Source organism: Oncorhynchus gorbuscha, linkage group LG24, assembly GCF_021184085.1.
Source record: "Oncorhynchus gorbuscha isolate QuinsamMale2020 ecotype Even-year linkage group LG24, OgorEven_v1.0, whole genome shotgun sequence".
Classification (NCBI taxonomy): domain Eukaryota; kingdom Metazoa; phylum Chordata; class Actinopteri; order Salmoniformes; family Salmonidae; genus Oncorhynchus; species Oncorhynchus gorbuscha.
This window is the reverse complement of record NC_060196.1, coordinates 53,341,712-53,358,129: the sequence shown is the minus strand read 5'-3', so window position 1 is coordinate 53,358,129 and position 16,418 is coordinate 53,341,712. Positions and strand designations below refer to the sequence as shown.

At 40.8% G+C, this 16,418-nt stretch overlaps 1 protein-coding gene across 3 annotated transcripts; it reads right to left on the bottom strand.

Moving 5' to 3' along the window:
• Positions 1-1,560: 1,560 nt before the first annotated feature.
• LOC124012711 (otolith matrix protein OMM-64-like) lies at positions 1,561-15,007 on the bottom strand. Of its 3 annotated transcripts, none has more exons than XM_046326606.1 (20): positions 14,909-15,007; positions 14,049-14,110; positions 13,486-13,509; positions 12,974-13,039; positions 12,824-12,865; positions 11,734-11,769; positions 11,562-11,615; positions 10,711-10,755; positions 7,938-8,051; positions 7,110-7,142; positions 6,917-6,982; positions 6,748-6,813; positions 4,809-6,566; positions 4,387-4,425; positions 4,178-4,234; positions 4,003-4,056; positions 3,858-3,917; positions 3,216-3,281; positions 2,445-2,526; positions 1,561-2,343 (listed from the first exon to the last, which is right to left on the bottom strand). In XM_046326606.1, the coding sequence occupies exons 1-19, from the start codon at positions 14,917-14,919 to the stop codon at positions 2,498-2,500; spliced, it is 2,682 nt and encodes an 893-aa protein (XP_046182562.1). In that variant the 5' UTR covers positions 14,920-15,007; the 3' UTR covers positions 1,561-2,343; positions 2,445-2,497. The 3 variants fall into 3 exon arrangements, with proteins under 3 accessions (XP_046182562.1, XP_046182564.1, XP_046182563.1); XM_046326608.1 differs by having other exon boundaries at positions 7,110-7,144; positions 7,964-8,051; XM_046326607.1 differs by having other exon boundaries at positions 10,711-10,749.
• Positions 15,008-16,418: the final 1,411 nt, after the last annotated feature.

Here is a 16,418-nt window from a genome sequence, read left to right as displayed (position 1 = left end):
TGCTCTAGCGACTCCTGTGGCGGGCCGGGCACATGCATGCTGACATGCTCACCAGTTGTACGGTGTTTCCTGCAACACGTTGGTGCGGTTGGGTTAAGTGAGCAGTGTGTCAAGAAGCAGTGCAGCTTGGCAGGGTCCTGTTTCAGAGGATGCATGGCTCTCGACCTTCAGCTCTCCCGACTCCCCACGGGAGTTGCAGTGATGGGACAAGACTGTAACTATGAATTGGGGAGAAAAAAGGGATCATAAAAATATAAATCAACGTCGTCATAATATATGCACAAACTCCTACGAATTGCTTCGGTTGGGAAGCATGCAGATGCCTTGAGTCTATTGTCCTGCTGCCGAAAGGCGACTTCACAACTACAGTATGTGTTAGGGACCAGGTTGCCAGAGAACAGAGTCAGCTGACCTGGTCCCTGAACTCTTTTGTTGTCTCAAGGACAAGTTGAAATCCACATGTACAATGCTTCTTCTGGATTCCCTGACTGGTATTTAGGGCATATTTGACCGTAAATCTCTTACACTACAACACTTTCACTTCCACCTAGTCCACATCCTGTTTGCTGTGTGTGTGTGTGTGTGTGTGTGTGTGTGTGTGTGTGTGTGTGTGTGTGTGTGTGTGTGTGTGTGTGTGTGTGTGTGTGTGTGTGTGTGTGTGTGTGTGTGTGTGTGTGTGTGTGTGTGTGTGTGTGTGTGTGTGTGTGTGTGTGTGTGTGCATGTCTTGAGTGTTGCAATAAACATGCGTTCTGTACATCTGTCTCTTACTGGTCATTTCCATCCTCTTACCGGGATGCTGGGTCAGTTGCGCCACTTTCAGAAACCACCACAAAGGGGCTCGCTTTGTCAACAGGGCCAAGGAACGAGGAAATAAGCAATGCCATGATGCTTTCTTATAAGACAAAAGCCACAGTGACACTGTTGGATTGAAAGAAAAGAAGGCCAAAGGAATATCATTACCTGGAAATACTCATCCATCCACAATGAAAGGTTTGTCAGAAATAGGAGTGTTGAACAGCATATACTGGAAGACATGAAAAACAATTGATGGATTGTGGTATCTCAAGATACCATTTAGGAGAAATGTGTGGCACCAGGCCCTGACTTACCTGTAGCTATACAGTGTTTGCTACCAGGCCAGTGCACTTAACACCTCTTCTTCATGTCATCATTGGCATAATCTCTTTTATTACAGTGTTGTTATTCAGTGTTGTTGTAGTGTTACAATGTCTGAAAAGGTTATCTGCTGTGTTGGTTACTAATGTGGTATATTATCCCAGACCCTGAATGTAGGACTTTGTATGCTAGTATTGAACTTGACATGTGTCTGTATTTCAATTGTCAATGTATCACAATGTAACTCCCTTGATTATTATTATGACATTATATTTTGTTTGTTCATTGTATTATCATATTATTTATAGTTGATATTATTGTAATGTCCTGGTAGTCAGTGAGTAGGATTCTTACATGCTTCTTGTTTCATCAGCACATCCTTTACACATTCACAACAACACACACATACTGCTTTTTATCCCAACAAAATCGCCCCCCCAAAATGATCTGACAACTCAATATTTATTAGATTTTCCCCCTGTGTGCATACAGTTATGAAATTAAATTCTCATTATGTCTATGCAATTGTTATTTTATCATTTGTCCAACCAATGTAGATTATACTTAATCAAAGACATTGTATGTACACTTCTTTTTTTAAAGAACCTTATGTTACTAATAACTTTAAAATGAATGTTGAACTGAGCCAGTAGGAGTTATTTTTCAAATGTAGCAGCCGTTATCGGTTAAGGAAAAAGTGCCAATTGAGCTTTCTGTCAAGGACTGAGACAGCAATGCATCACATGAAAGCAAGAGGAAAACTTTAGTAACCCACAACCTGCAGAAACCTAGCAAACCTACAATGACTGAATGCTATCTTTAAAAAACAGGCTTCTGTTTTTTTCAAGGGCATTGTAAGGGAACATGTTGACCATTTTATCAACACGCTAGTTGATAAGACAGGGGTGTAACTTGTATAATGATGATGTCACAACTTAAATAAACTGTCTTTAACAAAAAACAAAGTTGAAAAAATATATATTCTCCATGATCAAATATTAAATTACCCTTGAGATGCCAAAAAAAACCAATGCAGTCAAAAAGTAATGTAATGTAAAAATGCTTTGTACACCAAAACAGTAGAATAATTTAATTGTATCCCCGTAGACACCTTCACCATTTTGAGTGGCAAGAGAGGGTTAAGGAACGTAAATTTCGTTTACTCTGTTTGTTGTCATGACTACAGGAGGACTTGTTGGTTTTAAGTGGGATTCACCATGATGGGACTGCAATGAAAAGAGATGGAATGAAGTCAAAAAATTATTCAATGTACAATGTGCCTCTCCTCTTATAGTAAGTACAAATCAATGGATATGGCTTTAGCTACCTATCAAACTGTCTGATTCCATTCACAGCGTCATGTGGCCTCAACCCACAGGGCTAAGACTGGGCTGCCGGTGCATCAGCGCCTGTAAACAAAATGAGATATACAGTACATAGAAGTGAATACAATCTGAAAGCATCATACAGTATAATGGATGCCCTCCATCTCTCTCTATGTCAGAGAGTGACAGACGGATTAAATACGTATGAAACGGATGTAAGATGTACACAAGTCAAATGTTAGCACACATGACTGTAAGTCAAATCAAATTGTATTTGCGCCAAATACAACAGGTGACCTTTCTGTGAACTGCTGACTTACAAGCCCTTAACTAACAATGCAGTTTGAAGAAAAAAAAAGAGTTAATTAAGAAAAACATTTACTAAATAAACTCAAGTAAAAATTAATAGAACACTAATAAAATAACAATAACGAGGCTATATACGGGATGGCAGGTATTCTAGTGGTTAGAGCGTTGGGCCAGTAACCGAAACGTTGCTAGATTGAATCGCAGAGCTGACAAGGTAAAAATCTGCGGTTCTGCCCCTGAAAAAGGCAGTTAACCCACTGTTCCCCTGTAGGCCGTCATTGTAAATAAGAATTTGTTCTTAACTGACTTGCCTAGTTAAATAAAAAAATACTGGAGGTACCGGTACTGAGTCAATGTGTGTGGATACAGATTATTTGAGGAAAATAAGTGTCTGCTAAATTGCATATATGATATGTTAATGTGCTGATGTGGCTTGGTGTGTCATAGTGTTCTGCTGACATTACCGTGAGAGGCACCCTGTGCCATGTAATCCTGTTGGTCTGATTGGTCCAGGATGTCAGCTGGAACAGCTGAGGGAGAAAGGGATGTTTATTCCAATCCACACTGTTCCCAGTAAAGCTCTGTTAAGTGCTCCCAGTATGCAGGTTTATATGTATTTTTTAAATGTTCTTTCATCCTTGTGTTGTTCTCTTCCTCATACTTGTCATTGTACATCATGTGTTTGGATAAATTAGTCAGATAACTCCCTGTACAGTGCTAAGAGTGGTGTTGTGTGTGTGTGTGTGTGTGTGTGTGTGTGTGTGTGTGTGTGTGTGTGTGTGTGTGTGTGTGTGTGTGTGTGTGTGTGTGTGTGTGTGTGTGTGTGTGTGTGTGTGTGTGTGTGTGTGTGTGTGTGTGTGTGTGTGTGTGTGTGTGTGTGTGTGTGTGTGTCTGCATAATGTTGTGAGATGTAATCTCTGTTCAAACAAACAGACATCTGATCAGAGAAGTCACAGGGACAAAATATATGTTTACTTCATGGCACATTGACTGAGTTGGTTGGTGCACACACATGCACTGTTTCCTCCCCTGGTCGAGGAAGCCTTAGAATGATGGGGCCTTTCATTGGTAACTACCCAAAGATGTAAGTCAGTTTTGGTCCTTACCTTCTGAATCTGGAGCCATTGTTTCTGCCCCATCCATGTCATCATCATCCATATCGTCATCTGAGGGGAAAAAACACGAAACAGACTTTATTTTACTATTTCAATTATTCAAATGTGAACGTTTGTTTGTATGGCTTTGACTAACCTTTCACCATGGACTCTGACACATCATGGGAATCCTCGTCGGTCTCATCCTCATCTAAAGACCAGATTAATATACATGATGTTGACCCACAATAATTCATTAGAACGTTACAACAGCTAAAGACCAAGCCATTTGAAAGCACAGGTGATATGATTCAGGATAAGAGGAAACAAACCTTTGTGTGAATCTGTGCCTGGCTCTGCATCAGATTCAGATTTGTCATCGTCTGAGTCTATGAAAAGAAAATGTGCATAACATCGAGAAATCGTATGAAATGATGGAACGTTTGATACAAATTACTCCAGGCTCTTTGATTCAGTGATGCATGGTTCAGCTGATTAACAAGCAAGGGGATCAAGTGACATGCAAGATAGATTGACATACCAGAGGCATCCTTGTCATCTTTGTCAGCATCATCAGAATCTGTATCAGAAAGCAGTGTTTCAGTTATCACAATAGGGTACCATTATCACTCACAATATAGTACTTAGTGCTTTTATATTTTTTTTATTTAACCTTTATTTAACAAGGCAAGTCAGTTAAGAACAAATTGTTATTTACAATGATGGCCAAACCCGGACGACGCTGAGCCAATTGTGCGCTGTCCTATGGGACTCCCAATCGCGGCCGGTTGTGATACAGTCTGGAATCTAACCAGGGTCTGTAGTGACATCTCTAGCACTGAGATGCAGTGCCTTAGACCGCTGGGCCACTAGGGAGCCCATTTTACAGGGAATCACATATGTACATTTCATTATGGCCTAATTATTAGCTACATTTCTATGGTTTAGTAGTGGTAACCGCACCTTTGGGCTCCTTCATCATGCTATCATTAGTGTCCTCTTCACTGTTGGAGTCTGCGTCAGCCTCAGTCTTATCCTCACTCTCATCCTTAATCTCATTCTTACTGTCATCCTTACTGTCCTCTTTACTGTCGGACTCTGTTGTGTCTAGGTTCATCTCCGCATCCAGCTCCTCCTCCTCCTTCTCCGCCTCCTCCAGCTTCCCCTCCTCCTTTGACTCCATCTCCGCCTCCTCCTCCGAATCCTGTAGAGGCTCAAAGTCTTGGCTCCCTACAGGGCTTCCCTCCTTGATGTTGTCTTCAGGGCTGGCCTGCTCTTCCCCCACGTCACCTCCCTCCTTCATGTCCATTTCCTGCTGCTTTGGTTTCTTCTCCGAGACCTGGACATCCTCTTCGCTGCTGTCTTTGCTGTCATCTGAGCTGTCGCTGTCTCTCTCATCTTCTTTGTCTGGCTTGTCGTTTTCGTCTGAGCTGTCGCTGTCTCTCTCATCTTCTTTGTCTGGCTTGTCGTTTTCGTCTGAGCTATCGCTGTCTCTCTCATCTTCTTTGTCTGGCTTGTCGTTTTCGTCTGAGCTGTCGCTGTCTCTCTCATCTTCTTTGTCTGGCTTGTCGTTTTCGTCTGAGCTGTCGCTGTCTTTCTCATCTTCTTTGTCTGGCTTGTCGATTTCGTCTGAGCTGTCGCTGTCTCTCTCATCTTCTTTGTCTGGCTTGTCGTTTTCGTCTGAGCTGTCGCTGTCTCTCTCATCTTCTTTGTCTGGCTTGTCGTTTTCGTCTGAGCTGTCGCTGTCTTTCTCATCTTCTTTGTCTGGCTTGTCGTTTTCGTCTGAGCTGTCGCTGTCTTTCTCATCTTCTTTGTCTGGCTTGTCGTTTTCGTCTGAGCTGTCGCTGTCTTTCTCATCTTCTTTGTCTGGCTTGTCGTTTTCTTCTGAGCTGTCGCTGTCTCTCTCATCTTCTTTGTCTGGCTTGTCGTTTTCGTCTGAGCTGTCGCTGTCTTTCTCATCTTCTTTATCTGGCTTGTCGTTTTCTTCTGAGCTGTCGTTGTCTCTCTCATCTTCTTTGTCTGGCTTGTCGTTTTCTTCTGAGCTGTCGCTGTCTTTCTCATCTTCTTTGTCTGGCTTGTCGTTTTCGTCTGAGCTGTCGCTGTCTTTCTCATCTTCTTTGTCTGGCTTGTCGTTTTCTTCTGAGCTGTCGCTGTCTCTCTCATCTTCTTTGTCTGGCTTGTCATTTTCGTCTGAGCTGTCGCTGTCTTTCTCATCTTCTTTGTCTGGCTTGTCGTTTTCGTCTGAGCTGTCGCTGTCTTTCTCATCTTCTTTGTCTGGCTTGTCGTCTTCTTCTGAGCTGTCACTGTCTCTCTCATCTTCTTTATCTGGCTTGTCGTTTTCGTCTGAGCTGTCGCTGTCTTTCTCATCTTCTTTGTCTGGCTTTTCGTTTTCGTCTGAGCTGTCCTGTTGGCTCTCTCTGTCCTTTTCTTCTATTTCCTGTTGCTCTGGTTCCTCCTCCGGAACCTGGGCCTCTTCTTCGCTGCTGTCTTTGCGGTCGTCTGAGCTGTCGCTGTCTTTGCTGTCATCTGTGCTGTCTTTCTTGTCGTCTTTGTCTGGCTTGTCATCCTTAGTGTCTGAGTCTGCGTCGTCTTGTTTGCTGTCGCTGTCCGTCGCTTCCCCTGTCTCTGTGTCTTCTGCGCTGTCCTTCTCTTCTGCAGGAGACTTACCATCTAGTTCAATGTCCTTATCCTCATCACTATCGTCTTTGTCTGTGGCAGCATCTGCAGAAAAGTGACAGTGTTTAGACATTCTGGTAATTAATTATTATGGTATATGACGTAGAATATGTAGTTCTGAACCAATTGAGAACAAGAGAGGTCATGGGGGACACCGGTAGAGAGACCTTCCCTATAATGACCCTTTGTGGGTGAGAGATGCACAACCTTCAATGAGCAGACTCACCTGCAGAGTCATTATCTAACATTTCTTCTTCACCTGCAGTATCCTTCCCATCTGCATCCTCTTGAGCTGAAGAAAATAACAGGTTTATGACCAACTGATGGGTAGAATGGCTCAAATGACAGTTTCCCAGACAATGAATATCCAGTTCAGAAATGTCAATTTAGCACACCTGAGTCACTCTTGTCGTCATCTTTGTCTGTCTCCATGGCCTGCTCCGTGTCATCACTGGTCACGTCTACAATCACACATGATTTATGTAATCAAATCATTTCGCAACCTATTATTTGATGTTGTTGTATTGCCAATGAACCTGTCTAGTACAACATTATGATGAAAACCTTGACGTTGTTCTTCATACTTACCAGAGTCAGTTTGCACATCTGTCAACACTTCATCTTAAAAAGAAACACAAAGTTCATTGTGTGTTTTATTATGAGTACCTAATCATGTTTTCATTAGACAGGGTCATGTATTGTCTATTTATCAATGCTTTGAGGGGTGGGGGGGCGTACAGTATTAACGGCGGTATTTACAGCATCGTCCCTGTCGTCCTTGTCTGTGGAATGACAGAGGATGACCTACTGCACTGTGACCATTCTAGTTCTTCACGACCAAAACAAAGGAACTTTTTTTTTACTGCCAGCGCTTCCTATTGAAAATACTGTGAAGATAACTATGTTTTCTCTTTCTCAGCAAGGAGTTCACCTGCCTCATGTTATGATTAGTTAATGTCAGAATCCAAGTATTCATTTTTGTAGATACATAATCCAAGTCTTTAGTCCCTTATCCTCAGAGGCATCATCTCACTGTTTTTCTTCTTTATTGCCATCTAATGCAGTTTCCCAACTCCAGTCCTCTAGTACCCCAAAGCACACCATTTTGGTGTAGCCCCAGACAAGCACACCTGATTCAACGTGTCAACTTGTGTTTCATCAAGACCTCAATGAGTTGAATCAACGTGTACTGTTGGGGGTACTTGAGGACTGGAGTTGGGAAACACTGATCTGATGGACAAAGAAAAATACTCTTAGATTTGTATCTCCAACGTTAATGTTGGGTACTGTGCACTTTTCCACATTATACTGTCCTCGTATTTTTGGCATGTTTTTCATCTGTCTTTATCTTCACCAGCTGCCATGTACTTTAACTTACAGATTTTGGTTTTGAATCAGTCTGTTTTTAACACTTACCTGTGGAGTCACTGTCAGGAGACTCTGTGGAGTCACTGTCAGGAGACTCTGTGGAATCACTTTCTGGAGACTCTGTGGAGTCATCGTCTGGAGACTTATCCACATCTGCTGATTCTGAAATCATAATTTAAAGCAACATAGATTTATTATATATTTTAAGTCTGCCTGTTGATGTTTATAGCAATGTTTATTACACTGGTTATGTTTGTTACAGTTATAATGATGCTATGTTCTGATGATCAGTGAAATCAGAGCTTGGTTATTGAACAAGGAATTCAGAGAGAAAATGTCTTACCCAAAACCTCTGCTGACACCTTCTCACTGTCAACATGTCTATGTCCCGGGATGTTTTGTTTGTTACTTACAACCTCATGCTAATCACATTAGTATACATTAGCTCAACCGTCCCATAGAGGTTAAAGACTTATCCAAAAAGACTCACAGGTGTAATCGGTGAGCTTCTACAAAGTATTGACTCAGGGAATGAGTACTTATGTAAGTTAGATATTTCTGTATTACATTTTCAATACATTTACAACATTTTCTAAAAACATGTTTTCACTTTTGACATTATGTGTAGCTGGGTGAGAAAAAAATAAACAAATCAATTTTGAATTCAGGCTGTAACATAACAACATTTGGAATAAGTATGACAACTTTCTGAAGACACTAAGTATAATACTGAAAGGCACAATTTATAGTACAATATTTACACATGTATCAGGGAAGGGGAATTGGGGATCCAAGCGTCACCTCTAACTACCATTTTGTACAATGTATTATAACTCTAGAAGAATTTGTGTTTCACTTTGTATCTTTGTTTTGACTAAAGTAGCTGTTGTACCCAGCTGTGCTTAGACTTTCTGGGGGTAAAAGTAGCTGTTGTACACAAAAGAACGAGGAAGCTGTGGCCTTGGGTGGCAAGAACATGTCTCAAAACGTATCGCTTCCCTCACCAGCTGCATCTTAACATAATGACATTATCGCTTCCCTCACCAGCTGCATCTTAACATAATGACATTATCGCTTCCCTCACCAGCTGCATCTTAACATAATGACATTATCGCATCTTAACATAATGACCTCACTCACCACCAGCTGCATCTTAACATAATGACATTATCTTAACATAATGACATTATCCCTCACCAGCTGCATCTTAACATAATGAAATCATTATCGCTTCACTCACCAGCTGCATCAGCTGCATCTTAACATAATGACATTATCGCTTCACTCACCAACTGCATCTTAACATAATGACATTATCGCTTCCCTCACCAGCTGCATCTTAACATAATGAAATCATTATCGCTTCACTCACCAGCTGCATCAGCTGCATCTTAACATAATGACATTATCGCTTCACTCACCAACTGCATCTTAACATAATGACATTATCGCTTCCCTCACCAGCTGCATCTTAACATAATGACATTATCGCTTCCCTCACCAGCTGCATCTTAACATAATGACATTATCGCTTCCCTCACCAGCTGCATCTTAACATAATGAAATCATCACTCACCAGCTGCATCAGCTGCATCTTAACATAATGACAGCTCACTCATCAGCTGCATCTTAACATAATGACATTATCGCTTCCCTCACCAGCTGCATCTTAACATAATGAAATCATTATCGCTTCACTCACCAGCTGCATCAGCTGCATCTTAACATAATGACATCTTAACATAATGACATTATCGCTTCCCTCACCAGCTGCATCTTAACATAATGACATTATCGCTTCCCTCACCAGCTGCATCTTAACATAATGAAATCATTATCGCTTCACTCACCAGCTGCATCAGCTGCATCTTAACATAATGACATTATCGCTTCACTCACCAACTGCATCTTAACATAATGACATTATCGCTTCCCTCACCAGCTGCATCTTAACATAATGAAATCATTATCGCTTCACTCACCAGCTGCATCAGCTGCATCTTAACATAATGACATTATCGCTTCACTCACCAACTGCATCTTAACATAATGACATTATCGCTTCCCTCACCAGCTGCATCTTAACATAATGACATTATCGCTTCCCTCACCAGCTGCATCTTAACATAATGAAATCATTATCGCTTCACTCACCAGCTGCATCAGCTGCATCTTAACATAATGACATTATCGCTTCACTCACCAACTGCATCTTAACATAATGACATTCTCACTTCACTCACCAACTGCATCTTAACATAATGACATTATCGCTTCCCTCACCAGCTGCATCTTAACATAATGACATTATCGCTTCCCACACCAGCTGCATCTTAACATAATGACATTATCGCTTCCCTCACCAGCTGCATCTTAACATAATGAAATCATTATCGCTTCACTCACCAGCTGCATCTTAACATAAGGACATTATCGCTTCCCTCACCAGCTGCATCTTAACATAATGAAATCATTATCGCTTCACTCACCAGCTGCATCAGCTGCATCTTAACATAATGACATTATCGCTTCACTCACCAACTGCATCTTAACATAATGACATTATCGCTTCCCTCACCAGCTGCATCTTAACATAATGACATTATCGCTTCCCTCACCAGCTGCATCTTAACATAATGAAATCATTATCGCTTCACTCACCAGCTGCATCTTAACATAATGACATTATCGCTTCACTCACCAACTGCATCTTAACATAATGACATTATCGCTTCACTCACCAACTGCATCTTAACATAATGACATTATCGCTTCACTCACGAGCTGCATCTTAACATAATGACATTATCGCTTCACTCACCAGCTGCATCAGTTGTATCTTGGCTGCCTGCTGCTTCAGCTGCATCTTTACATAATAACATTAGTGTTATTGGAAGGCTTGAAAATACTGTGTAATTTCTTACCTTGTTATTGATTATACAACTATACAACATTTTGGCCATTGTTTTTGTTGACAGTAGATATGAGGCTAAAGTTTGTGTCTCACAGCTTTGTCCAATTCGGAGTGACTTTAAAGTGGACATGCAGATGAAGTATACAGTATATACACTACTGTTCAAAAGTTTGGGGTCACTTAGAAATGTCCTTGTTCGATGTTATTTTAATGGACAACATTTGTTGCTTTTCTTCCAAAAACAAGAACATTTCTAAGTGACCCCAAACTTTTGAACGGTAATGTATATATTTTATGTGCCCTTCAAGGCACAGCACGTGACAGCATGCCGCGCTCCCTGGGCAAAAATATTTTACTGCATGAATTGAAATAACAAATCCTCATCATCAACAGGGACTTTCACAGATTTTGACCAGCTGGTTAGCATTTTTCGTGATGAATCTTGTTCTGGAGGCAGCTCTGCAGAATAGTCACTAGCTGGCAGAGCAACAAAGTCATAAAATCTGATTTGAACTCTAACCCTAACCTTAACCACAATGAAAACTCTGATGCATAACCCTAACCTGAAATTAAGACCATTCATTTGTACAATATAGCCAATTTTGACTTTGCAGCTTGCCAATCTAAGGGGGAATTTCTCAGTTCCTCCAGGACAAGACTCATGACAATAAACGTCAACCGGCTCATTCTTATTGAATGATTTCGACCCTTATCTTTGACATCATTTGACCTTTGTGTATTTTACTCCTAGGCCTCACCTGGGGCATCAGGGGCATCAGGACTGCCTGTGGTTTCCACGCTGGTATCTCCATCTAGAAGACAAGGACGGGTGACTTTGATGCTGTTATTGAAGTCACCATTACTGTAATTATCAGGAAATCCCCAGTAGTCAGTGTGCTTCATTTCCATTCAAATCAATTGGTGACTCACTGCTTGTGTCTGTGGATGTATCACTGCTACTCACATCTGATAAATGAAGAAGAAAACATTGGGTGAGTTGGAGTTTGTCGTCTGGCCATTGAACTTGTTTTAGCCATGGACTCTTCAGTAATAAAATTGGTCTGGACAAGATCAATATTACTATATTTTTTAATTGGTAAATGGTTTTGATTGGACTTACTGTCTTTCAAATAGTGTTTAAAGTGGATGTTATAGAATGTGTGTTTGAAGAAGCTGGTAAGTAAAATGTTTTATGGCATGAAAATGTTTGGGGAATTGATATAACTTTGGCTTGGATTTGAGAAGCCTTTGGTTTATTCTGTCATCTGACTAAACCTTCAGCATGAGCCCACAGCAAATAGTCAGACTGACACATTTATGGGGCATGATGAGGTAGGACCCAGGAGCAGAGAAGAGAACCAATCGAGGAACCCTTGGTTTAGAAGAAATGTAAATACTTTACTGGGAAACATTCAACAGTAGGTACCATGTAAAACTGGGAAAACAACAAACACTAAGACTCGATAACTACTAAGGAGACAACGCACACAGAAAACAAATCAAGCTTCTGCAAAGGGTAACAGAAAACACACCTCACTTAAAAGGGAATCATAATTATTAACAGAAAACAGCTGAGTGTCATAATAGTCTCTAGGGCGGTCTCTGCCGCTCTCTGGGGACAGGTGAAACTATGACAATTTACTCATGTCTGGTCTAGAAAGCATTTGTCTAGATATGTTTCCTGGGTACTGTTGTTATAGTGTATACATACAGGTTTATGTGAGTGGCCAATATTACAGTTAAGTGTCTCCATGATAGTCTCAAAGCAGGCCCATGTTGTCTGCTACCTAAAAACAAATTAGTGTCACGATCAACAGCTCAGTTTTTAATTCTCTCATGTTGCACGTCCTTCACTGGTACTGTGAAGTTAACGTTTTTACTTTCAGGGGGAATCACCATCCTAATTATTGTTCTAATCTCCAGAGTTGGTTTCCTTGACAGTTGAGTTGATTCTAAGTCATACACTTCTTCCTTGATAGAAAGACAGATTCCCCCAGTCCCCAAACCCAGCCACTCATACCTCCAGCCAGCTCTTTACTAGAGTCAGTCCCATCTGTGGTCCCTGTGAACAACAGAGGTTTTCTGTTTAGTTTCTGTCGGTATGAAATGGTACATACCTGGTGTGTTTAACTAGTTATTGGGTAGGAGATACATTGGAGTCAATACAAACCTACAGAGTCTCCAGCTGCTGCTGCAACTACCGGGCTGCCAGTGGGGCCTTCGCCATCTTTGGCACCTGAGACCAGAAAAGTATCATAGCACCCATTTTTTCAGTTGCCAATGATCACCCAGCTAAGCCAATACCAAACTATAAAACTCAATATCTTAATGTATCCAATCATGCAACACTGGTTTCAGTCCAGTGTTTTGAAAATGAATGTAAATGAAATCAGAAGACAAAGCACATATCGGAAGCGATCCATATGTGACCTATGTGTGTAGGCTTTGACAGGAGGGCTTGTCAGTGTGCTTAACATTAAGGTGCTCTAGCAGAGCAGCAGCTCTCTCTGATACACAGCACAGTGAATGGTGTCATTGTTCCATCATAAACATTACTTCTGACTAAATACAAATACATTCATGTGTATACACTACTTATAATTAACAAAGATTATTAGCCTGTAATTTTCTAACTGTTGTGGTAATTATGAATGTCATGATAAAACACAAATGACACGTTACCATCATTATCTCCCTCTGTTCCATCTGCAAATGAAAGATGCATAGGGGAGCATGATTAGTGGTTTGGGGATTTATCTCCATTTGAATAGACCATATGTAAGGCCCACCCTACTTCTCTCTCTATCCCACATCAGGCACAAGAGAACAGACCTCTTTTGTGTCTCCACAGAGTGACCTGGGTTCTGATTACACTACTGTTGTGGAGAAGCAGAGGACTCCCATTGTGATTCAATGGGATGGATGGAGGTCGTCCTATACATTGCAAAGGCCTCCTTAAACACAATGGTCATTTTGGTTGATATGTTTGCTCACTTGATGTTTGCAGTTTAGTTTAGAGTAGCTTATAGTAGTTTACAGACTGGATAACTGGAAAGGTGAAGCATGTTTTGTCATTGCGTTGAAACTGAAATTAAACTAAAATGGAAACCGTCGTCTCTAGACATCTTGTTCACCTATTATAAGAAAATGTACATTATTATTAAGCTGTAGTTACTGATGGAAATATTCTAAATTCCCCAACATTTATAAGATTTAACAGAAGGTTTAATTTCATGTTTTCTTACCAGTAATGGGGGCTGAGAGAGCAAGACCAGCCAAAGCAAAGATCAAAGGAACAAACAACGTTCTGTTAGAATGAAGAACACAGAGATAGAACTGGTCAGTACACTTTTAAAACAATACTTTAGTCAAACAGATGTAATGACTTCTCCCAGAAGCCATCTTAAGGTCATAGTGGCAGTGGGAAAGGAAAACGAGTATTTGAATGGAAGCAGGTAGGAGGAACTGTGTTTTTCCTGCTCATTACATTATAATAAGAATATGTGTAACTTGCAGCAATGCCAAGTACCTTATGGATGTTCTTATGTTCAAGATATATTATGGATAATGAATTATCAATGAAATGTTCATTAAAAAAATGAATCAATGATATGTTGGTACATGATATACTTTTCATATTTTAATATAATGAAAAGTCAAATAAAGGATTATTGTGAACTATTTTGACTTTAAAGGTAAATTCCCAAAATCTTTTTAAAGACTATTTAGAGTCCCGTCACTTTATCTTGTACCAGTATCATCATTGATATAAATTGTAAATCTATTGTTATTGAAGATTAGGATTTGAACAAGAAAAAAGGAAGTCTGGAATAACAACAAAAATGACACACACATTGCCAAGCTATTGGGATCCCACAAAAACAATGAATTAAACGGTTCGCCTCTCTCTCTCATTGAAATACCCTCAGCAGGTCTAAACGTCTCAAGTGTCCTTCTACAGGTAGACTAACAAATACACTTCCCCCAAGAATACAGCTGTCCAAATATGCCAAATAGATTGTGTCATTTTAAAAGTTCCAGTACACACACGTAAGTCAAAACCAAATACCCAATGCAAGCCACCCTTGTGTTAGTGCTCACTTACCGTGACAGCATTGTGACGGGATAGTTTAGCCAGTGGGGCGAAACTCAGGTGTCTCTATAGTTTCCAGTAGGTCTACAGTCTGGCTGGAGGGAGCCCAAGAGGTTTTATACTTTCACGACCCCCTCTGCTCCTAGGGGGCAGAGCCTGTGAGCCACAGATACACACTGACAGACAGAGAACACACTGGAATGCTAGTTGGCCCTAAACAGAAAGTACACAGTAGCAGAATACCTGACCGCTGTGAATGACCCAAAATTAGGAAAAGCTTTGACTATTTACAGATTCAGTGAGTGTGGCCTTGCTATTGAGGGAGGTCGCCGTAGGCAGACCTGGCTCTCAAGAGAAGACAGGCCATGTGCACACTGCCCACAAAATGAGATGGAAACCAAGCTGCACTTTCTAACCTCCTGGGAAATGTACGACCATATTAGAGACACATTGTCACACCCTGACCGTAGAGAGCATTTTATGTGTGTGATTTGGGTGGGCAGTCTATGTTCTATGTTATATGATTTTCTATTTCTATGTGTTTGGCCAGGTGTAGTTCTCAATCAGGGACAGCTGTCTATCGCTGTCTCTGATTGAGAACCATACTTAGGTACCCTTTTCCCCCACCTGTTTTGTGGGAAGTTAACTTGGCCTTTGTTCAGGGCACATAGCCCAAAGCTTCAAGGTTTGGTTTTGTTCTTTGTTTTGTCGGCGTCATTTTTAATAAAGAGGAAATGTACGCTTACCATGCTGCACCTTGGTCCCGTCCTTCAGCCAGCCGTGACACACATATTTCACCCAGATTACACAGACCCACAAAGAAGAATAATACAAATAAAAAAAATCTTGATAAACTCTCATATCTACTGGGTGAAATACCAGTGTGCCATCACGGCAGCAGTATTTGTGACCTGTTGCCACAAGAAAAAAGCAACAAGTGAAGAACAAACACCAATCTAAATACAACCCATATTTATGTTTATTTATTTTATCTTTCAAACTATTTGCACATCGTTATAACACTGTACATAGCGATAATATGACATTTGAAACATTTATATTCTTTAAAAACTTTTGTGAGTAACGTTTACTGTTAATTTCTGATTGTTTATTTCCCTTTTTGTTTATTGTCAATTTCACTTGCTTTGACATTGGCATATTTTTATGTTTACATTCCCGTGCCAATAAAGCCCTTTGAATTGAATTGACAGAGGCGTTGCAGAAGAACAGCTAGCATTAAACTAGTTTAAAACAGGATTGAGCGTGAGGCTCTCACACCTTTGTGTTTTCAAACAGCTCATGTTCTAAAGTACCCTCTGATCTGAATCTACCCCCATATCTCCCTTTAAAAACCCTCAGCCCCTCACACACACTCATAGCTTACACACTAACCCTGTCCCCCTCTGATCTGAATCTACCCCCATATCTCCCTTTAAAAACCCTCAGCCCCTCACACACACTCATAGCTTACACACTAACCCTGTCCCCCTCTGATCTGAATCTACCCCCATATCTCCCTTTA